The 24,373-nt window shown below is 43.5% G+C and overlaps 1 protein-coding gene across 2 annotated transcripts in view; it reads left to right on the forward strand.

The window, feature by feature from the left end:
• cobl (cordon-bleu WH2 repeat protein) overlaps positions 1-24,373 on the forward strand; it is a 503,840-nt gene that overhangs the window by 426,041 nt on the left and 53,426 nt on the right. For both annotated transcript variants that reach the window (XM_041183628.1, XM_041183629.1), the window contains exons 11-12: positions 637-2,657; positions 2,776-2,895. In XM_041183628.1, the coding sequence (XP_041039562.1) occupies positions 637-2,657; positions 2,776-2,895 (2,141 nt within the window). The remainder of the gene's footprint in view (positions 1-636; positions 2,658-2,775; positions 2,896-24,373) is intronic.

A 24,373-nucleotide genomic window follows, 5' to 3' on the forward strand; every position in this document is an offset into this window, starting at 1 on the left:
TGAAATAAAAACAGAAAATGCTGGAAATACTGAGCAGATCAGGCAGCATCTGTGGAAAGAAACAGTCAACATTTCAGGTCAATGACCTTGTATCAGATGAAATATTATCTCTTGTTTCTCTTTCCACAGATGCTGCCTGACCTGCTCCGTATTTCTAGCATTTCTCTGTTTGTACTTCAGATTTCCATTATTCGTAGTATTTTGCTTTTTGATAAATGCAGGCTTGGTTTCACTTTTGTAATTAGATTGTACATTTTTCTGAAAAATATAAAAGTTCTGACAAAGGCAAGCCACAAGTTGAGTATGAATTTTAGAGCACTTCTTGGCTAATTCTAAATGCTCTCTCCCATTAGTATAACACCCTAGATTAACTGGATTTATACCAAATCTTCTTTCCCAACAAAATGTCAGTGGTTTCTAAGAATTTTGTAAATCAGAGTTTTAAAACTAGCATTATGAGAATGAGCAATAGCATATTGTTACTGAAATTGCAGGGGGAGGGGGTAGAGGGAAGAGGTGGGGTGCATGTGGTGGGGTAATCTTAAACAACCTTTCTAACCTTGATTTGTACGTTGCTGTTTGCAACCAAGAACTTTTTGAAGACTTCTAAACAGCTTTTGGTTATTTCTTTGGCAGCTGGACAAGAATTGGCCTTCAAAAAATCTTCCACAATGTCTGACAGAATCATTGATGACCAGGAAACTGTTCCAGTGACGATCATTGATGAAGTATCATTGACTTGCCACGAGGAAATTGAAGAAAAGATATTACTGGAAAAAGTACCCAAGCCTGCAGAAGTAAAAGAAGTTCATGATACAGATGGGAGTCGGCAAACAAACTCAAAAACTGGAACTTTCGTAACCAATATTCATGAGCAGTCACGATCTGATGTTTCATTTGACACATTCTATCCCACAAGTATTGTCAGCTGTACCATTAAAAAATCAACAGAAGGTTTACAAGAAGAGAGTTATGATGTTCAAGATCAGATAAAGTCGAGAGATAACAAATCTGAAATGATTTTGTCTGCAACTGAACTGAAGTATGATATGCAGGTTAGAGGGAATGGTAGGAAAGAAGTGCACAAGGTTGCACCTGTGGAGATTGACCCAGTAACACGAGAAGCTAAAAACTGTGTGGAAATACTGAAGAATGTCCAAGCAGAATATCTGACGCAAGATGAGAATTGTTCAGCTGCAAACTGTGCTCCGGAACACAAACATTCATCAGACAGGTGGCTAAACACTGTCAATAAAGTTACCAATGAATATGTTCCAAAAGTAGGCATGAGAACATTCACAGTTATTCCGCCAAAACCAGTTGTAAAACCTAAGGGAAGAGAAGGGTTGTCACTAACCACAGGCGCTATCAAGATTGATGATCTGGGCAATTTAATACATACAGAGATCAGGGAAACAAAAAACAAAAAGACTACAGCAAACATTGGAGCCAGTGACAAAGAATCACTTTTAGGAAAAGCAAAGGCATTCTGGAATGTGAAAAGCGTGGATAAGAATAATCTGCAGTGTGCCAACCCAGCTTCAACTATGGCAATAAATACAACTGTTTGCACAGCTGGTAGATTGCAACTACAAGAGCCAGCAAAGCAGTTGACAAATATATCCCCCAAATTTGAAGCAGTTATTGTGCAGACTACAGCTGTAAGTAGTAAGTCACTTAAAACTGACTCACAATCCACTGAAGAAAAGTCATTTGCGTCAGTTATGCCATCGAAGGTAAAAATTGCAAACATACCAGAAAATACCCATCCCAAAGCAGAGAGTAATTTTATCAAGCCCTGCAGAAGAACATCAAGCCAATATGTTGCCTCAGCAATTTACCGCTACACAGGCATACCGTCAACAAAAACTGGAGCTGGGAATGAATCTAATGCTCAGAGTAATACTGGATTTAAGAGTAAATTTGAGGATAAACATAAATTCAGACCTGCTGAGGAGAAGTCTTCTGTTAAGCCCTTGCAAAAAAATTGCATAAGAAGCCAACCGAATGCAGAGTTTGCACTCTATTCCAACTGCAGCACAGAAGATGTTGGAAAATTGATCAAACATAAAGAAGATAAATCTGTTCCAAATCAGAATTGGTTAATTAAAAAAGTGTCAAATCAAACTAACTCCTTTAACAAAGTTACTTCCCAATCACAGCTTTCCCAATTAATCATAAATGATGCATTTTCTTCTAGCAAGCAATGTCCCACTGCAAATAGGCAGACTCCACAAAGTACGTTGCCATCACCTTTTGTGAAAAATGTGATTTCCAGTGCCCCAAGTGATCAGTCAATTAAAACACCTATGACCTTTACATCCACTCCTTCTTTAACTTCATTTTCAGATTCTGTTAAAGATCATGCGACTGCTGTGAAACAGAGTGACTGCATCTCACATAATTTGCCTGCCTCAAATCTGCCAACAATGTCTACTACAGCCTCTTCAGTTACTGAAATAGTATTTACAGTACAGTCAGAAACTTCACCTTCCTTTCACGCAAATTGCTTCAATATCAAACCAAATACCAGCATGTTTGGGCCTGTCAAGAAATTCAAACCCATCATTCAGAAGCCAGCACAGAAAGATGAGTGCTTGCACAGTTCTCTAATGGAAGCTATCCAATCAGGGCAAAATAAAGAACGGCTTAGAAAGGTATAAATCTCCATTTGGTTGTATAGTTCTGATACAAAGATGTTTTTCATGATAAAGCCAGCTACTGCAATATGTCATCTCTGATAAATGTACTGTTTCTATGTCTTATTTTTGCCAGATTTCTGATACAGTGATAAATGGTAACCTGAAAACATCTTCATTCACTGCAACAGAAAATGAACATTCTGCACTCTTGGCATCAATTAGAGCGCACAGTGGAATTTCAGAACTGAAAAAGGTAAGTACCATGTCAGTGATGTATATTGTTCTTATAAATTCAGAAGAAAATCATGAATATACCACTAATACCACTTTGCAGGCATTGTTTTTCTTCCAGTTGTGAATGTTGCAAAATTTAGCATTTTCCTGTAAAATTGTTCAATACCAATAAAACTCATGTCATTTCAGTAGTTAAAATTGAAAGTTGGAGATCCAAGTAATTGCCCCTTTTTATTGCATAATGTAAAAATGGTCCTCTTCACTAGAAAAAAACCTTCAGTACTAACTTTAAAGTTATATCTAATACAATTGTCGTGTTATATTTTGAAGCTAAATGTGTGTGATCTCGATTAACTAAAAGCTTGGAAAATATTAAAACAAATGTGTATCCAGGGCAAATGGGTGATATTTAAGCCAAGGTCCTAACCCAACCTTTTGAGATCGACAGCAGAGAGCTTTTTTACATTATTTACATTTACATTTCCTTACCAATTGGTAATTGTGCCCTTTCCATCAAGAAAGAACTTTTACATATTAGATTCAGTTACTGCTTCAACTCCAAAAGTACTTAGTTAAAGAAAAGCTATCTTTACGAAGTAAGATTGTCATATAAAAAGAACTGGGGATACTTTCTTCCTTGCATGAACCAAATAACTGTAACTCCTGCCGTTGACCAGAAGTGCAGCAGAAACAGTTGCGCATGCGCACTCGACTCACACTGCTGTTCCATATGCTTGGGGTTGGATGGAATTTTTCCTTTTCAGAAATTTGGTTTTGTGAAGCTGCCTATTTACGTAAGCGTCGAATCAGTGTTAGTGCTGTGATTGGCAATGGTTGTATTATCAAAGCTCTGTAATGATATCAAGGTAGAAACCTTTGGCTACATCTACAGAGGGATTAGACCCCTCCCCAACCCACACACAGAACACCAATTAACTTGCTACAATTATAATAAACCAGACCATGAAAATAAACAAGATGCCTGAGTTTATTTAAATGCTGTTTCCCCCTAGCCTGTCAAGGCTTTATGCAGGGAACTCCTCACAGCCCAGGTAGTTGAGTCAAATGATAGTTGGACTCTTAATCTCAGGGGTATTGTTTTGAATCCAACATGAGATAATACGTTTCTCCTTTTGTATTTTAATTCAAGAAAATTTTTTATTCATTTTTATCAAAAAAATTACAATTAATTCTCCACGATCTCTGAGTTCATTGGATGTTGGGACTATTGTTTACTGAAATTTCCGAATATATATCTTCATCATTCACTGAATGGTCAGAAGCATATTTTACAGAGAGAACAGTTGATAAATGATAGGTAAAGTGGACACAAGAACTTGCAATTGGTTTAAGACGATACAGTATTGTTAGTCTGTGTCAAGCCAACTTGTTTGTTTTAATGCAGCAGCTGACACTGATGCTGAGACTGACAATGCATATGTGCAGGAAGTGCTTCCCCCTAGTGTTGTGGCACAGATAAACACAGCCTTAGTTCTTTGCTGACCCAGGTTAGGGAATTGTTCCATATTGACATTTGTGAAAGGAATAAGATTGTTTTATTCCTTGTGTTGAGTCCTGATGTTGACAATATTGAACCAATGCTGTGAAGCTTGCTGAGGCAAGCTACAAAGCAAAGATCTTAGAGTCTTGACCTGCTAGCCAGAATCTGTGGCAGCCTGACAGCAAGATACTGTGAGCCAATGAATCAATGATTTTTTGGTTGGCGTGGTGTAGACTCAGCAGTGTTGAGAGTAAAGGGTTGGTGGAGAAATCTGGAAAAGGCTGGATAAACTTCATGCAAGGTTTTTGTGATTTTTGGTTGACATAGTTGTTTTATCATTGTCAGTGGCTGTCACTGAATGTCTTGATGATTTTAATAGGTTTCACAACATTTTCTGCACTTTAATTCAAATAAAATTTATAAGCTAACAAATCTTAATATGTAACTGCCCATAATCAAATACACATTATAATTAAAATTTGCTACATTTCCAGGCTATGGCAAACCTCCCTGCTTTGTCAAGTCTTTCATGCTTCCTTCCCCCTTAGCTATTCTGATGTAATCATTTGCATCCATCTTTTGTTTCTGTTCTTTTCATGTTATCACCTCCATTTGCTTTGCACTGTTATCCCTGATGTCACTTAATTACTCCTACACTCCATCCAGTCATAAAATTTTTCCTTCTGCTCTTTCCTTGCTCACATTTTCCCTGGCTTTATGCTGGCTTAAAAACTGTTCATCTCGAACATCTTCCAGTTCTGATAAAGGTCTTCAACCTGAAACTTGTGTCCCAATATTTGCAGGAAGATGGAGGATGTTGTAGCAGGCTGGAAACCCGGAAATGTGGATAACTCAAAAATCATGACAGTACCTTATTTAAAAACAAATCTGATGCCCAATTGGTAGCAGCCAGGTTAAGGCCATAGCCAGGGAATGGAGACAAGGGTGGGGAGAGATCATGGAAACCTGGGTGAGGGGAGAAATCAGAGATTGGGAAGATCGGAAAGGCTGGTGGGGTGGGGGGAAGATCATAGGCAGGATATTGAGGTCAGTGAGCGGGGGGCCGGGCCCGATTGCCAACACATAAAATGTCGTGGGATGACATCAGGTGGAACTCCCAACATCACCCCGCGTCATTTCAATTTTCAGGTCGGCAGGGGCTTAGCCGAATCAGCTGTGCACCCGCTGACCTGTCAACGGACAATTGAGGCCATTTAGAAAGTAATTAGACCAGTTAATGGACCTGCCCATCCAACCTTAAGGTTGGCGGGAAGGCTGGGAACCCTGGCAAGCTTCAGAAAAAGCATGAAAACTCATCCACGGGCGGGATGAGGTTTCATGTAGGTTTTGAAAATTTAATAAAAGTTTATTTAAAAATGATGGACATGTCCCAACTCATGTGACAGTGTCATATGAGGGGACATGTCAGGGAAATATCATTTCTCTACATGTACCATTTTTAAATTTGGCACTGATCTCCCTGAGGCAGCACTTAGCCTCAGGGAGATGAGTACGCTCTTTTGCGCGCATGCGAGCAAAAGCACACTCCCAGCTTAAGGAAGCCCCCCCGACCCCCCGCCCACACAGGAAGCACATAGCGCTTCCTGGCAGACGTCACGCTGGGCAAGCCTACACGCGCCCATTCCTGAACTCCCCCCCCCCCCCCTCCCCCCCCACCGATGCGGGGAAAATTCTTCCCCATGCATCGGGGTGAGGGAGGTTGGAGGGGGTGATTGGCTGATCATAGGGGCTTAGAATTGCAGGGAGCTAAACAAGTTAGCTTTGTGGGCCAGTGGGGAAGCACTCTTACTCTTCCTGGCCCACAAGCAGTGCTGGAAAGGCACTTAGATACAGCTATTCTTGCATCTCTCCAGCTGTCAAGTTTTCCGAATGCTTGATAAGCTGGTCCACAGCACTTACATTTAAAATTGTGGTAACTTTGAGGATCTCAGCTTCATAATCACGTTTAAATTATTGATCTTCCTCTGGAGAGCAGATTAGTGGCTGGTCCCCCAACTGATGTTGAAGGTTGTTTGGAATCCAGTTTCCAACTTTTGAAATCTAAACCCTCAGATCTATTCTTTCAACCATCCTGGTGGGGGAGGTTTAAAATCGCACCTGTTATCTTTGGCCTGAATTTTTGCTCCCAAGTCAGTAAAGCAGAGTAGGGACATTTGCTGGCTCGGCAAGACTTGGGAAAAAGTGCCCTGGATGATCTGATGCAGTCTGGCAGGGAGGTAGGGGTTGGTGCAAATGGGAGTTGTGGCAGGTAACTGGGAAAGAGTTTGGAGGCTCTTGGGTGCAGAGGCAGGCTGGGTGATAGGGCAGCCTTGGTGCTCCAGCACTTTGCAAAGATGTACAAAATGAATGAAACAAATAACAGCCCTCCAGACCTCAAACCCTCAACTCCCCCCCAAGCACTCCCCATGTCAACCTTTGTCCCCTGACCCACCCCCCCATGGTCTCTCATACCTTTCATGCCAACCACTGCCCCTCCACCCACCATGGCCCATCATAGCCCCTATGCCATCTTAGATCCAACTCATGCCAACCTATGCTCTCCACCCATCATCCTTTGCCCTTACAGCTTCCATGCCAGTATCCAGCATGAGCAGACCTCTGGACCCATACTGAGATTAAATACGGGATTTTCCCATCCGCGCTTTAAGTGAGGTGGCGGGCAGGAAAAGTGGCATTTTCCCCACCATGCGTAATGGCAGATTTTTGTGCCATATTGTTCATTCTCCTCCTCATTAATGGCGGAAAAACGGGAAACATGTCAGATTGCAGGTGGTGAACTCTGATTCGCCTGCCCCGCAGTGACCTCAGTGGTTCTTTCCTTAGGGCATATTTAAACTACACCCGCACATGGCTTTCTCGATGTCCCCAGGCCAAAATTGCCCCAGGGAAGAAATGGCATCGAAAGGCAAGAAGAGTGTGGCTCCCGAGTACAGTGATGCTTCGCTGGGCCACCTGCTGGACGCTGTCGAGGCCCACCGGAATGTCTTCTACCCCAGTAATGGCCGGAGGAGGTCCACCAGTGCTACCACTCTAGCTTGGGAGGCAATGTCTTCGGTGGTCAGTGCAAATGTGGGATAGAAAAGGTCTGCAATCTAGTGCAAGAAGATGAATGATCTCATCCATTCTGGCAGGGTAAGTGAACAGCCTCATCATCCTCAACTCACACATTCACAAGCCCATTCGGCATTATATCCTGTGTAGTTTGCGACCTCATCCTGTTCACTGCTCCACTCACCATCCACACAAGATGGGCATATTATCTGTCTTGGCATGTTTCCTGCTCACAATCTCTCCATTTGCCTTCATGCAGGACAAGGTCGCACACAACAGAAGACAGAGGTCCCAGACCAGGGGTGGAATGGCTGAAATTAAGGCCTTCACTCCATTTGAGTCCTAATGAGTCCGACTCTGGTGACGAGCCTCTAGACTTGGTCCTAACCTAGTTGGTGGAGCTTCAGCAACAGTCAGGAAGGATTGTCAGCTGTTTTCCACAGATTACAACGTTTGATGGAGGAGTCCGTCCACGTTCAGTCTGAGGTTATAGCCCTGGTGTGCCAATGCATTGAGGTCAACACTAGTAGGATGACAGCTGCCATAGACACCTTGGTCCAGGACAAAGGTCCTGCAATGCACCAGGAGCTGCACTTCATTGGAGTAGGCATTGGTGGCATCCGTCAGTAGCTATGCGAGAGGGGAGTGCAGGGCAACTCGATCTCACTCCAGCTTACCTTCTCCTCAAGGAGTCAGCCTGGTTGTCCATAGGGAGGGGGATCCAGCATCTGGACACTCCAGTGACATCTGCCCAGGTGACTCCAGAAGTGGCCTGCCGATCTCAATCCCTTGTTACTGTGACCCCATCACCTTCAGGTCCACATGCCGAGGAGGGTGCACCTGCCCTACAGCAGAAGACCCAAAGCAGGCCAGGGCCATCCAGGTCTTGGCCCTCCAGAGGATGCCCGCCAAAGTCATTGCAGACAACAGCGTGTAGCAGACATCAAGCCACCTCCACCCCTGCTGTGGATGTCAGGGATGCGGGGTTAGGAAAATTAAGAAATATTAGGAGCACAACGGTGGCATGGGTATTAACCCCATGTTATATACTTTGCACTAATGTGTATAGAAAACTACCTATTTCATATCTTTTGTGTTTGCCTCCGCTTTATGATCAGCTGTGTTGTTGTCCATCGGGTGTGACACAATAGTCCCTGTCGCCACTTATTGCAGATATTGAAACCAGGTGCCTCTGGTAGATGTTGTCAGCTTCCACATCACCACAATGTGTGTGCGCTCGCATATAATTTCCAACATCCTTAATGTCAAGTCTACTTGTGTAAGGAATCTCATTCTCATGGTGTACTGCTTAATGCCTTCTTCATTCTTTGCTGTTTAAGATTGAGGCTAAGCTGTTCAACCGTCTTGTCTGCATTATTGTCAGTTGAAGGTCTTGTTTCCATCGAGACCTGTAAATGCATGGAGAAGGATCGTAGATCCTAACACTCCATTTACTTACTGTCATCTGGCATGATTTCCTATCTATAAGCCCCTTACTCAGAGCTTGAGTGTGGTCCTGTCTGCTTTGCGTGTATCCGACTCTCACAGTGCACAATTGCTAAGCTCAGCGAGAAGTGTGAGCATCTTTCCACCTTTAAGTGCTGGAGCTCAGGCCCTTGAAGGCATTACATTTTTCTGGCGCTCAAGCCTCCAACCTTCTGCCTTTCTAACCTTGTATCTGCGTTGTGGCCACAAGGCTCTTGTCACAATGTAGGGATGCAGAGCTGAGCCACATGTTTTGAGTAGCCTCCCCTCACCTATACCCTCACCAAGGTCATTGAAGATAAAAATAAATAGTCATGTGTTGTGGTCAAAGGAGCCTTGGAGCATACTCTGGAAGTGTATCTGGCAGCTTTTGACACTTTTTAAGGTACCAGTGGAATGCAACCCAGAATATAATTAATCTGATGAGAGCTCTTTATTATCACCAAATGTTACCTTAAGCCGTTCATGGTGTCTTTGCATTTTGCAGCTGGAAAGAGCCAGGGCTGGCCATGAAGGCAGGCTGACCGTGTGAACTTCATGATCCTCAGATGGTCCAAATCCATGGAAAGGTCAGGATGAATGCACGCCTGCATCCCTAACTAAAAGTGACTGATGTCAATGTGATGGGAGGAGAAGGTGACACAAAGGACGAGGTGATGCCAAAATCGAGCGAGAGCAACATAATGTCCTCGGCTGCCTTGGACAAAGTGTGACCTTTCAGTCACACCATCAAGGTGACACAGAATGTGTTGTTCATTTTTGGCAGATGGATCTCCTTGAGGAGCTTTATCAGACTGAAGCATACAGTTACGAGTGCACTGAAAATTGTAGTACAGCTCCAACCTCTACTCAGTTGCCATGGTGACTGGGATGCTGCAGAGATGCTAGAAGAGGCTGTGCCTCTGACGTGTGATGCCAGAGAGCCCTGCTCCAGGTTGGACCTCCTCTCAACAAGAACGCATGTTCCCAAGGTTTCATCATCCTTCAAAGAACCAGGAAAATGGTTCACAAAATGGTTAAGAACTCACTCTCAGATTGAATTGCACAGTTAAAAGCAAAATACTGCGGATGCTGGAAATCTGAAACAAAAACAAAAAATGCTGGAAAAACTGAGCAGGTCTAAAAGCATCTGTAGAGAAAAAAAAGAGTTAACGTTTCAAGTCCTTGTGACTCTTCTTCAGAGTTAAAAGAAGTGCATAGTTGCCAGGAAAGGAAGGGTTTAGCAAAGTTAATGTTCATGCGGGCCCATGAGAGAAGACACTTGTCCAAGAGGATGCAGACTGTGACTCATCATCCTCATCCTGGAATGTGGTGGCTATGAGGGCCTCATGTGAATGCCTGGCCTCATCTGGCCCATGCTATGTCCTCTTCCCCTGTAGCCTCAACTTCCTCAAACTCATCACCCTCATGCTTTTCAATGTCCTCCTCAGCAGAGGAGACATGCAGCTCTTCCATGACTGCATCTGGCAGGTCCTCCCCCGTTTGCAGTACCAGGTGGTACAGCGTGCAGCAAGCCACGCTAATCTGAGAGACCCTCTGCGAGTGTACTGGTGTGCTCCACCAGATCTGTATCTTCAAGATGCCAATGCTCTGCTCTATCAATGTTCGTGTAGTGTAATGAGCATTGTTGTACCTTCTCTCTGCAGGGTTTTGTGGCTGCTGATGGGTGTCACCAGCCAAGGTCCTTTGCAGGTACTCCTTGTCACTGAGGAGCCAACCCTGGATTCTGTGTGGCTTCTCAAAGATGTCAGGGATCTGCGATCCACTCAAGATGTATGAGTCGTGGCAGCTTCCTGGGTATCACGCACACACTGCACGGTTTGTTTCTTGTGGTCGCAGACCAGCTGAACACTGAGCAAGTGGAATGCTTTCCTGTTTATGTATTGCAGTGCCTGTTGCCAGGGCACTTTTATAACCACATGAATGTAGTCAACAGCAGCCCGCACTTGTGGGAATCTGAAAATCTCAGCAAAGCCCAGTGCTCTGGCTGCTGGCTCTCCTGATTTCTGGCAAAGTGTATATAATTGTGGACCTTTGCAAAAAGGGCATCTGTCACCTCATGTATGAATTTATGCGTGGATGCTTGGGAGATCCCGCACAGGTCTGCAATGGAGCCCTGGAAGAAGCCACTTGTGTTGAAGTTGAGTGCGATGGTTGCTTTCATAGCCACTGGCAATGGATGTCGTCCCAGTCGGCATGGTTCCAATTCCTGGAGAATGTGGCAAATCTGAGTCACCAGATCCATGGACATTAGGCATTGGCGACACTGCCTCTCACTCATCTGCAGATAAAACATGCGAGTTTTGTATACTCTCAGTCTCGAGAACCGCCTACACACAACGTTTCTGTTAGCTTCATCCTCTGCATCCACAGTGGGTGCTGCCCCTTGCTCTTGAGTGTTTGGTCCTCCCTTTGGCAAGCCTGGCACTGCAATTGCAATCTTTCCCACCTTCTCTCCTGCCTGCAGGCAGGCAGCAATAAACCCAGCTTCCATCTTCCTGAAGGTCTCTTCCCTGAAGCATCAATGAGAAAAAGACATGAGTCAGCATGAGCCCCCAAAGCTCAATTTTCTGTACATTACCTGTATGTGACTGTGAGTTCAAAGGCTTGGATCCAGTGAAGATACCTAGTTGACATTGAAATCCTGACAGCACAAGTAATGTGCTTGACATGACTGGCTGCTATGAGATTAGTTAGGCCAGATGCTGGGATCCTCAATCACTGCACTGTCAGACCACATTCTTTGGATTACTCATGAGATCTAATGTTCATTGAGGAACTGTGATTATTTGAGGGGGCTCTATGTGAGCATATTAGTGCTAAGGCTGTGAGCTCCTGTGTTAAAGACATACCTGCAGCTTGTCCAGTCACCAAAATGCTCTAGACCTCGTTATTGCTGTGGGCAATTGGCACACATGGAACAAGAGGCTAAAGCAAGGCGTTCTGTTACTGCCATGACTTGTCATTAATCTTGCATAAATGCTCTTCACTGCTTCACTCTCCTGCTTCCCTGCATTGTCATTGAAAGGCTCCTAACGTGTCAGCTGTGCATCTCTTCTCATTTGGCAATAAACAATTCAGTTGGGTGCCTCTTTAATCGGCTCACCAGTGCATTGTACCACTATTCCTTAGATTAATTTTGAGCTGCACCATCTCTTCAGATTGCAAGATGCTGGTGCTGAGGCCTCACCGCCAGACCAGCTTAGATCCTCCCTTTTGTGACTGCAGTAATCCCTGCCATCGTATTGAGGGCACATTATATGAAGGTTTTCCTCCCTCCAAGCCTTCCCATCCAATGCTTTGCGCCGTTTTGATAGTGGAGGATATCCCTGTGTAACCCTTGAATGTATTGAGGCAGATATGCCTATGCCCCATTTGCAGATTAGCCCACCCCTTCTTGAGGCCTCTTGTATAGCGAGCTATTGAAACTACATCCCCTCTCTCCCCATGAAATCCTGCAATGGCCATACACTCCCTTTTAACCATGTACAGCCCACCCTGACTGTGAGTGTGCCATCCTTGGCCCATTACTGTGCCAGAAACTCCTCTGGACCAAGGCGCATTTTGTTAATATCCAGTTGTGAAGCATGTCAGTCTAATTGGATGCAGCATGGGGGGATGATTCTGACAAACAGCCATTATAATGAATATTCATCATATTCAAATGTATTAAAATGAGGTTCCTGACATGGCGCAGCAGGAAATGTACATTGCCATTGAATCAGGTACGGACCATCGCAACCTGATTTCCCCTTGACATGAAACCGATTTTTTTCACTCTTGCAATGTTTTCCGCTCCTGCTCGCCATGACGCGCGCCATAGGCAGGAGTGGAAAATCCTGGCCTAAATGAAGTTCTTATGTGTCTACTGATAAATTCATTATTTAAAAAAAACACTCTCATTGAAAAAGCCCATTCAGTACATTTAATTTCCTTCAAATACCTCATCCTTTACAACAACAAGCATTTGTATTCAAATCCCACTTCAAAGATTTTATAAGCGCTTGGAGCTGTCAGTGAACTGTGAATTGACAGTCATCCCACCATGATAATGATTGGTTGTGAAACCAGTCATGCAGCACTAATCCTATAATGCTAACCCTCAGGCTTATGTCAACAGACAGAATGAAATGGCAAGCACTGATTTCTTTTAAACGGCCATCAGTTTTTTAGGGGGTAGGCAGGAATGTGGGGTTGAAGTTACATTCAGATCAGCCATGATCTTATTGAATGGCAGAGCAGGCTGGAGAGGCTGAGTGGCCTACTCCTCCTAATTCATATGTTTATATGTAATATTTAAAGTGCAGGAAGTTTAAATTCCTTGACAGCTTGACAGTTCTCTTTGACAGTTCGATTTGACAGTTTCAATGAGCTTGACAGCTTCATAATACAGAGGAAGTTATTGATTTTATTTATGGGAGAAAAGACCAGAAAAGTACAGAACTTATCAAGGGAAATCCCCAATACTGTAAAAAGTAGTCAAGGGAGGCAATATTTTGGAATGTTTTGTCAAATGTTTTCCATAAAATATTGCAAATGATATAAAAACAAACTTAAAAAGGATATTTTTGACAAGTTTTCTGTTTCCACCTCTGTGTTGAGTTCAGTTTAGCAAACCTGAAGAGTTGGATTTTAGGAAGAAAGAACTTGCATTTACATAATGCTTTTCACAACCACGAGACGTTACAAAGCACTTTGCATTCAATCAAGTACTTTTTAAATGTCGTCACTGAAGTATTGTCGGTATTGTAGCTGCTGATTTTCACACAGCAAGGACCAACAAACAGAAATTATACACTGACCAATGATGTTGGTTGAAGGATAAATATTAGCCACAACTGGAGAAATCCCTCCTCTTCTGAGTAATGTCATCAGTTATTTTACCTTCATCTGCGCGAGTCGGAGCCTCAGTTTGACATCACACCTGAAAAACAGCACATTCAGCAGATGTGATATTAACACGGCAGCCTAGATTATGTGCTTCTATCCAGAGTGGGGCTTGACACAGGACCTTTTGACACAGAGCTGAGAGTACTCACAGGGCCAACACTGACAACCTTTATTTATATAAAACTTCTGTTGCGACATACAAAGGTCAGGTGTCTTCTCAGGATATCCTTGTTAGACAGTACTAACATCCAAGGTTTCCTTTGTGAGGTTGGCAAAATGTACATTCTGAAAAATTAAAACAGAAGTTGCTGAAAATGCACATGAGACCTATCACAATTTTGTAGGAGAAAAACCAGATCAAGATTATGAGTACAGACACTAGGCTTGATTATAAGTCCTCACTGAGGTTGGATTTCAAAGCAGATTGAAGAGGTGAAAATAGTAATGCTAGATGGTGTACTAGTATCCTGGCTCCATGCTATCCTTGGGACATTTTTGCAGAGATGGGATGAGGCGGTCCAGTTTAGCTGCTTGAAGGTGAACCCTCAGTGGCAGGCTAAGGGGACCACTCAGGCCTAGAGGCTCTCCCTACTTGTCTGGGCACTGCTATAGAAGCCCATTGAGGAGCTCCACCAACTCTGCTGTCCTTCTCACAGTGGTAGCCTGACTGCAAATCTATTTTTTAGTTTAAATTTTAACAAATTGAAGAGAGGGCACCTCATTTTGAAGTGTCCTCTCCCTTACTTACCTTCCATTAATTCCTGAATACCACACAGTGCAGGCTTCTGACTTATGGAAGTGTTCAGATGTCTGCAGGAAAAATCCTGCACACTTTGTCAGAACTGGAAAAGGAAGGTAAGAGAGCCTTTTGAATGAAAACTGTATAGAGCTTGGATTCAGAGAGACCAGTACCCCGCATTAGTGGGATGGTGGTACCATAGTGGTAATGTTACTGGACTGGAATTCCAGAGGTCCATAATAATGCTTTGGGGACATAGGATTGGATTTTATGAGCTATCCGCACGTGGGAAAACAGGTGGGTGAATCCATAAGATAGGGCACAGTACCTGTGATAGCATGCCACTGCAAGCCTACCCGCCCCACCCCTGTCCCACCATGATGTTATGAATGGCGAGGGAGTTGTTGGGTGGACTGCCTGCCCGTAGCCCAATCGAGGTCCTTAAGTGGACAGTTAATGCCTATTTAAGTGCCTCATATTGCCGCCACTTGGATTTAACACAGAGGCCTGTGCCCAACGTGCAGCCTGGCAGGTCTGTGAAGCCTGGCAGGTTTGAACCTGCTGACCAGTGAAAAGCTGGGGTGGGTGAGGCCGGGGAGGGTGTTGTGCCTCCCTTCCAAGTCCTAGGTTCCAATCAGAGCCCCGCCCAACAGTATTCCCTCCCCACCTCCACCCTCCTTCCCTTCCCTGACCAACATGCCTCCTAACCTGTCTCCCCCATCAAGATTCCGGACTTAACTGGGGGCCGGAGTCCATCGCTCAATGCTTCCTCCTAGCTGCAGTACCAGAAATGACCACTGCTTCCAGTGGTGCTGCTGGTCACCTCACTGAGGCAGGAGCCCTCCTGGAGATGGGTGAAAGTCTTGCCTCATTATTACTGGGACTTAGGCTAAAAAATTAAAGCTGGACAAGCCTGCTAACTGGAGGTGGGATCACTCCCGACATTTACTCTGGGGTTCGGGAAGCTCACCCTCAGTGTATAATCCATCCCGTAATGAGGTTGGATTTTATGGCCCCTCAGAGGCTTGTTTTCAGTGGGGGTTTGCACATAAAATATGACAGGTGGCTAGCCCACTGCCATGCCTGACCTGGTCCCCATAAAATGGTAGGTGTGCAGGCGGCGAAATCAGCAGCCCACCAACATCAGGAGGCTGCCCTACATTTTGAAAAAATAATTAATGGGCAATTGACTTTGTGACCAAGCCAAATTACCCGAATATTATACTGCCCAAGCCATTCTGCGGTTGGCATGGCCAGGCGAGCGGGAGTAGCAAGGCTTTTTTCTCACCTAACTGGTTTGAAGGCAGGAAGGAAGGGAAGAGGTACATCCTTTGGGGGATGCCCTATGCACATTTGGGGCACACCCTTCAAGATGTTACCCCACCTTTGTCATCCCGCCTGTCCACTTAAACCTGCCCCTCAACCCCCTCATATCCCTCCCCAGGCACCCTGATCCCTCCGCATCCAGAACCCTGGAATTACCTCACTCTTGGGGCCATATCCTCTTCATCCCCGGGGCTATTGCAGTCCCAGCAGCGCCCACTATGGAGTTGTGGCACTGCTGGGACTGCCAGAACTGCAAGCTAATCTGATTGGCTGGCAGTTTTCGAGGGCAGGACTTCCTCCCACTGAGGGTGGAAGTCCCACCCTCATCTCCTTAATGCTGCCTGGAGTGTGTTATCACTGCGGGATGGCCTTGTTTAATGTCAGTCAGTTCAGGACTAACACTTCTTCTGGGGGTGCAAGCAATATTCCACTGCAAAATTCAGCCACATGAGTTCACATCCCCCTAAGGCAGATGAAGGAATTTAAATTCATCAAATACATCTGGAATAAAATGCTAGTCCCAGTAATAATGACTATGAAACTTTCATTTTCTCATAAAAGCCCATCTGGTTCACTAATACCCTTCAGAGAAGAAAATTTACCATCCTTATCCAGTCTGGCCAACATGGAACTCAAACCGCAGCAATATAATTGATTCTTAACTGTCTTTTGAAATAGCCTAATTTTACCAAACCATGGCAGGAAAGCCAAAAAAGAATAAAACCCGTCAGGGCATCCAGCATCAACCAATGCGCTGCAAATGACAAAGGAACTCCCTGCCCACTTGACCCTACTCACTAACAGTTGAGGACTTGTGCCAGAATTGGGAGAGCTGTCTCATAGGCTAGTCAAGCAGCAGCCTGACATAATCAACCTCACCAAATCATACCTTACAGCCAATATCCCAGATTCTTACATAATCATTGCTGGGTATGTCCTGTCCCACCAGAGGTGGCAGCACGGTAGTATACAGTCAGGAGGGAGTGGTCCTCTGAGTCCTCAACATTGTCTCCAAGCCCTATGAAGCCTCAAAGCATCAGGTCAATCATGTGCAAGGAAACTTCCTGTTGATTACTATCTATAGCCCTCCTTCGGCTGATGAATCAGTGCTTCTCCATGTTGAACACCATTTGAAAGAAGATAGTAAGGGCACAGAACGTACTCCAGGTTGAGGGACTTCAATATCCATCACCAAGTCTTGCTTGGTAGTACCACAACTGATTGAGCTGGTCGCATCCTGAAGGACACATTGGCCAGATTGGGCCTGCAGGAGCTGTGAGCACTCACCAATTTACCTGGTGCAGGTGCATCTATTCATGACAGTATTGGTAGGAGTGACCACATCACAGTTCTTGTGGAGACAAAGTCCCAATTCACACTGAGAATGCCCTCCATCATATTATGTGACACTACCACTGTGCTAAATGGGATAGACTAAGAACAGTTCAAAACTGGACATCAATAAGGCGCACTGGGCCATCAGCAGCAGCAGAATTGTATTCAACCACAATGTGTAACCTCATGGCCCGACATATCCTTCACTCTATCATTTATCATCAAGCTGGGGATCAATCCTGGTTCAATGAAGAGTGCAGGGCAGCGTGCCAGGAGCAGCACTAGGCATACCTAAAACTGAGGTGCTAACCCGGTGAAGCTACAAAACAGGATTACTTGCATGCTAAACAGTGGAAACAGCATGCAATAGATGATTCATGCAACAGCATGAATAAGTGATCCCACACACAAAATCAGGTCAAAGCTTTGAAGCCCTGTCACATCCAGTCATGAATGGTGGTGGACAATTAAACAATTAACTGCAAGAGGAGGCTCCAAAAGTATCCTCATCCCCAATGAAGGGGGACCCGGCACAACATTGCAAAAGTCAGGCTAAATCATCTTCAGCCAAGTGGATGATCTATTGCAGTTTTCCCCTGAGGTCTCTGCCATCAAATGCCAGTCTTCAGATAATTCACCATGGCAAAGGCTATTAACTCTGATAGTTCCAGAACTAGCTGCCCCCCTAGCCAATCTGTTCCAGTACAATTATCAAACTGACCTCCGTCAGATAATGTCGAAAACTACCCAGGTATGTCCTGTCCTCAAAAAGCAGGACAAACCCAATTCGGCCATTCCTGTTGATGAAATGACTGGCCTGTCACTCGGTTCCTTGATGGCCACATGGATGAAGTCAATAATGCCCTGTCCCTGGTGAAATCCTGTGATGGCTGAGAAACCCAATGCTCTTTGTGCCTGTGAGGTACCTCCTGCCTGAAAATGAATTACTGTCCAGATCTGGCAAATAAGTCAACTGTCACCTGTGAGGTGCAGTGTTGTTCAACCATTCATGAAATGCCGCCAAGGTCCATAACTGATCCTTGGAAAGAGCCAGCAGTGAAGAGATTCATGGACACTGACTTTGATGGCTACTGCCAGGGCATAGTGACCAGTGCTGTGAGGTGTGTGTCATCCGCTACAAGGGCACAGATAATTGTGATTGGAGAGTCCCAGTATGCTGTGACACTGGTTGTCAGTCAACTCCAGGTAGCTCCGTCTCTGTCTTCCTATGTTGAGGATATGGCCTCCGTGTCCTTCCTGCCTCTGTACTCTCTCCTATATCCTTCTAATGCCTGGTGCTCTGCCCTTCCTGCAGAGATTGTTGCTTCTCACCACCATAAGAACATAAAAAATGAGTGTGAGTAGATCATTTGGCTCTTCAAGCCTGTTTTACCATTCAATAAGATCATGGTTGATATGATTATGGCCTCAACTCCATTTTCATACTTAACTCCCCAATAACCCTTAACTCCGTTTTAGATCAAAAATCATTCTAACTCAGCCTTGAATATATTCAATGATCCAGCCTCCACAGTTCTCTGGGGTAGAGAATTCCAAAGATTGAGAGGAAGAAATCCTCCTCATCTCTGTCTTAAAAGGCTGATCCCTTATTCTGAAACTGTGCTCCCTAGTTCTAGATGCCCCAAAGGGAGGAAACATCCTCTCAGCATCTACCCCATCAAGTCCCCTCAGAATCATATGTTTCAATACGATCACCTCCCATTCTTCTAAACTCATTGAGTATAGCTCAACTCTTCATCATAAGACAACCGCTTCATCTTAGGAATCAACCGAGTGAACCTTCTCTGAAAGGCCTCCAATGCAAGCGCCTCTCTCTTTAGATAAGGAGACCAAAACTAAACAGGGTGCTTGAAGTGTGGTCTCACTTACACCCTGTACAGCTACAGCAAAACTTCTCTACTTTTATACTCCATTCCCTTGCAATAAAGGCCAGCATTCCATTTGCCTTTCTAATTACTTATTGTACCTACACACTAACTTTTTGTGATTCATGTATGAGGACTCCCAGTTCACTCTGTACCACAGCATTGTGTAGTCTTTCTCCATTTAAATAATATCATGCTTTTATATTCTTCCTACCAATGTGGATTACCTCACATTTTCTCACACTCCAAGTGCCAATTTTTTTCCCACTCACTCAACCTATCTGCATGCCTTTGCAGATGCTTTGTGTTTTCCTCACAACACAAATTTGATCACTGGTTCCAAAATCTGAGAGTTGTGCCCTCATTGACAGCTGCTGCCTCCCTTGTACTCAGGTTCCCTCCTGCCCACCACCAATCAGATGTGTTCGGCAGCCTTGTTTCCTCCTCTTAGGCCTCCACGATGCCAGGCAGATGACAGCCTGCTGCACTGCCCAAGCACCTACTCCCTGCCACCTACAATGAGCCAGTGGCACCTGTCCTTCAATGACAGAGTCCCCCTCTGCACCTTTCCCCCTTTCATGGGGTACAGATAATTTGTTGCTGCAACCTTGACTGGCTTCATTCGCAGCCCATGCACCCAATGAAAATCACCACATGCATCTTAAACTCTCAGTGAGCTCTTTAGCAATATTAATTGGCCTTCATAATGGATCAGATGGGATCTCTTGGTCACATTCCCCCTACCCTGATGAAACTGGCCAGCATAGGGAAATCAGCACCCCAGTTGGTGCTCATAATTTTAACCCCTGCCCACTTCCTTTCCCCCCTCGCAGGACAAAAATTCGACCCATTATCTCAGTGAGGCTGTGAAAGAGGATAAGCATGATTTTCCTTCGTGGTTCCATTTGCATGGGCCTAAGTACGCTTCTAGTTTAGGCTTGCCTTCTGTCTAGAAAGCAGGGCAGAACAGATGTTTGCAGCTCAACCCATGGCTGCCATTTTCACCACCTCCTGGTTGCTGCTTGAAAGCCATTTTGCAAATTGACAACCTGGTCTTTGTTAGGGCAATATGAAACTACAAGAAAACTTGTGAGTCCTAAGCAATATTCACCCTGCATCATGAGTCTCAATCAAGAGTGCTGGAGAAAGTGCATATGTTGTCCCTATTCTGTATTTCTGAATAGCAGAGAAGCGCCCCCAAATCCTGTGCACCATATCTTGCATAGAGAAATTAAATGCATAAGTACAAACTGGAGTCCACTTACTGCAGCAGTTTAGAGATAAGGGTTCTTCTACATTGCTGCCGGCTGGGCAGATTTTACACTGGGCAACAAATAGGTTTCCAGGCCTGTTTTCATGTGCACATTTCCCATGTGCACTGTCCTTATTCAAATTGGTATGAAGGCCTTTGATCCCAAAATTTAGCATGTCCTTTCTTCCACACACCTCTTCTGTGCCACACCTCCCCCCATATTCCCAGGCTGTGGGTGTACTCATGCCACATGTATTTTCAGTCCCAGCTCTTTATGGCCACAAAATTAGGTTGATATCCTTCAAAGGGCTCCAATGCTAAGAATTCTTTAATGTTTTGTGCAGAAATTATTTAGGTTTTTGAATTACAATATCAGTCATCTTTATTTCACATTGTCTTTAATGTAATTGCAAATACTAAGCCCTGATCTTTCACCATTATTTTACTTACCTGATCTCCCCTTTTAACAGGAAAACTATTAAAATTAAATAACTTACAAGTGGTTGCAACCTTATACATCATGTATTTACATTGCTAAGAAGATTGTGCTGAATGCAGTGGTATGAAACTAGCTAATTTCATAGAAAAGATCAGTTTTCAAAATTATATCAGTTACTCTGTCGTACAATAATATTGTCAAATGAATGTCACATAATTTATTACATATATCCTACAGTAACATCGCAAACCTTGATCTAAAATTGCCACCAATTGGTTTTCTACTACAATTATCATCCATCTAAGAGAGTAGTCAAACACTAACTTTTGGTTTCCTGAAAATCCCCAGAAAGTACCGAATTGTGGGCTGCACTTTTGAGCATAAGCAATAGAACTGGCAAATAGTGATATGAATAATTATGACCTGGTAGCAATTTATGTGTCTTAAAACACTGTTGGCTTGAAATTACATTAGTGCACTTTTAAGGAGGCATTAATATATTTTGTTTTAAATGGTTTAATGGTTCTGCCAAAGTAATTGAAAGGTATGTAAAATGAAAATGTACAGCATTTTATTAGCCTCTTATCCCATAGCATACTTTAAAGATTTACATTGAAAGTAACAGAGAAATCAGCTGGAAATGAACACATCCTTTACAAAGTGACTATTATAAAATTATAATTGTGGCAAAGAAAAGCTGAGAGAAGAAAGTAAATATACACATAGATTCACATAAAATGTTAAATATAGCTGTAAGAAAAGTAAAAGTAAAAAAATTACAAATTTTATCAGATGAATTGTTAGAAGGTAAAATAATTTGCAAAAAAATGTTGGTTGGCAAGGTCAAGGATGAAATTCAGAAGGAACAAAACTCTAAGTAACAATCAAAATTTTCAAGGAAACTTAATTATGGAATATCCAATTCAAAGGAAATGGGAGGGAGGGTAACTGTTTTGGGGAATATAACTGCAAATCTTGTTCCCATAAAAAAATCACTATTCAAAATGTTGGTACAACATTAAGACAAAGAATTACATTTAGGTTGTGAGAAATAATAGCTTTTCAGTAAAATAAAAAAGGTAAATGTAAAAATGAGTGTAATGGCTAGAGAGAGCTGATCATCTTTAATGAAACTCAAAAATGTAGGAAACAGGAAAATAAAATTGTGGAAAACCAAAACAGAGAATTCTGGAGATACCCAGCCTTAATCAGACCTTTCTCATGAAAGGTTAACAGTCTTAAAACGTTGGCTGTTTTTCCCTACAGATGCTGCCTGATCTGCTGAGCATTTCTGGCATTTTCTGTTTTTATATTAAATAAAATTGTGGGTTAGCAAGTGTTCTGATCTCTGAGTCTGAAGGCTGTGACACTGAAAGCTATTCCAGGACATGGGAACACAATTGTGACTTACTTTGCAATCTTTTGTTGTCCTGTTGCAAATTTGTAGTTTTGATGTTTTGCAAGTTTTATGAATGACAGATGCCCATCTGTTTTCTCTAATGCTAAATAAATATGCATCTTGCTTGACTTACAAAGATTTCCTGTGTCAAGTCACTTTAAGGTTTCTATCATACTATTATTTGAGTTAACAAAAACAGAATTACCTGGAAAAACTCAGCAGGTCTGGCAGCATCGGCGGAGAAGAAAAGAGTTGACGTTTCGAGTCCTCATGACCCTTCAACAGAACTGAATTCTGTTGAAGGGTCATGAGGACTCGAAACGTCAACTCTTTTCTTCTCTGCCGATGCTGCCAGACCTGCAGAATTTTTCCAGGTAATTCCGTTTTTGTTTTGGATTTCCAGCATCCGCAGTTTTTTGTTTTTATTATTTGAGTTATATTATCCAACGTGTAGTATGGTGATGTAAAGTCAGATTTCAATGTACTCTTGCTTTTTCGACAGTACTGCACAGGGTAAACTTTTATGAATGCTTTTTATGGTTCGGCACAAACGATTCACAGCTATAAAGATACGCTATGGTGTTGATGATATGGTACCAGCTTTGACTATCTACTCCACAAAAAATCAAACTCAAGGGCCTTGGGTCTACAATATGCCACAAACCAGGAGGCATAGGCTAGAGCATCAGGAGCCAGCACACAAATAAGACACTAAGTCCAGTATCCTCTGGATTTCATTTAACTAGATGGCCACCCCATTATAAGGATGGAAGTCCTTAGCAATGCTCCAGTTGTACAGTGCCCATTTGGAATGGATGCTAAAAGGGAGGTGCGAATGAACTATCTCATCTACAATAACCATAAGCCCTTCTTACATTTCTCAAATGGTATCAGTAACTAAACTTCAAAAGTACTTCAGTGGATGTAAAGCACTTTGGGATGTCCTGTGGTTATTAAAGCCAATGTAGAAATGCAAGTCTTTTTGTTTTTTTCACTGGTTGATGGCACTCAATAGTATCATCAATTGCACTGTCAGTGCATTATGAGACCAGCTGGAGCAGGAATAAATTATGTTAATGAACAGAATGTATTATGCCAAGTTTCCATGTACAGAGCAATGGAACAGCACTGGTGCTGCTTTTGAGCCAATTAAGCTCAATGCATCAGGAAAACTGTACTTAGCTCTTCTCAAAGCTTGCAGATCAACCAGCTTCTTTCTAACCTGTATTCAAGACCACTGGATCCTGCACGCGTCATTAACTCTGTGGGCTTACTGCTCCCAAGATATCTTAACAAGCCATTTTTGAGGAAAGTGTCCTATAGTGTTCAACACCTGTTTCCCTAAACTTCCTGAATAAGTACATCCAGCTTAATCATCTAGTCTTTCTCATGCTATCGTCTCAGTGTTACAGGAAAGAGAAATCCTGGCCTGCTTTCCCTTGTGTAGATGTACAAGTTTCACACTTCACTCCAGAGAATTAAAAGCCTATTTTAACTTGGGGACGAGGCTTGGAGTTGTGTGGGCTGAAGGGAGCAATAAACCTCCTCTGGGGTGGGCAGCCTTCCTGTGCCTGAATTCAGGCAAGTGAAAATTGCATTAGGTGCACTGGAACAACCCATCCACCCTCAAACTATTTAACGCCATCACCCACAATAATTTCTCCAAAAGATTGGGGGTGGTTAAAATTTTTCTATAGTAGCAGTTTCAGGCAGGAAAAGCCCCTTTGGTCATTGAAGCCCACCGAGCCACAGTATTCCCTTGGTGAATTTCTAATAGTGCCAAATCTCCATTTTCTGACAAAAATAACAGAATCAGAATCACAGAATCACACAGTGCAGAAGAGGCCCTTCAGCCCATTGAGTCTGCACCAACATGTGAAAAACAACTGACCTACCTACCTAATCCCATTTACCAGCACTTGGCCCATAGCCTTGAATGTTATGATGTGCCAAGTGCTCATCCAGGTACGTTTTAAAGGATGTGAGGCAACCAGTCTCCACCACCCTCCCACTCAGCGCATTCCAGAGCGTCACCACCCTCTGGGTAAAAAAGTTTTTCCTCACATCCCCCCTAAACCTCCTGCCCCTCACCTTGAACTTATGTCCCCTCGTGACTGACCCTTCAATTAAGGGGAACAACAGCTCCCCATTCATCCTGTCCATGCCCCTCATA

This window comes from Carcharodon carcharias, chromosome 3 (genome assembly GCF_017639515.1).
Source record: "Carcharodon carcharias isolate sCarCar2 chromosome 3, sCarCar2.pri, whole genome shotgun sequence".
NCBI classification, from domain to species: domain Eukaryota; kingdom Metazoa; phylum Chordata; class Chondrichthyes; order Lamniformes; family Lamnidae; genus Carcharodon; species Carcharodon carcharias.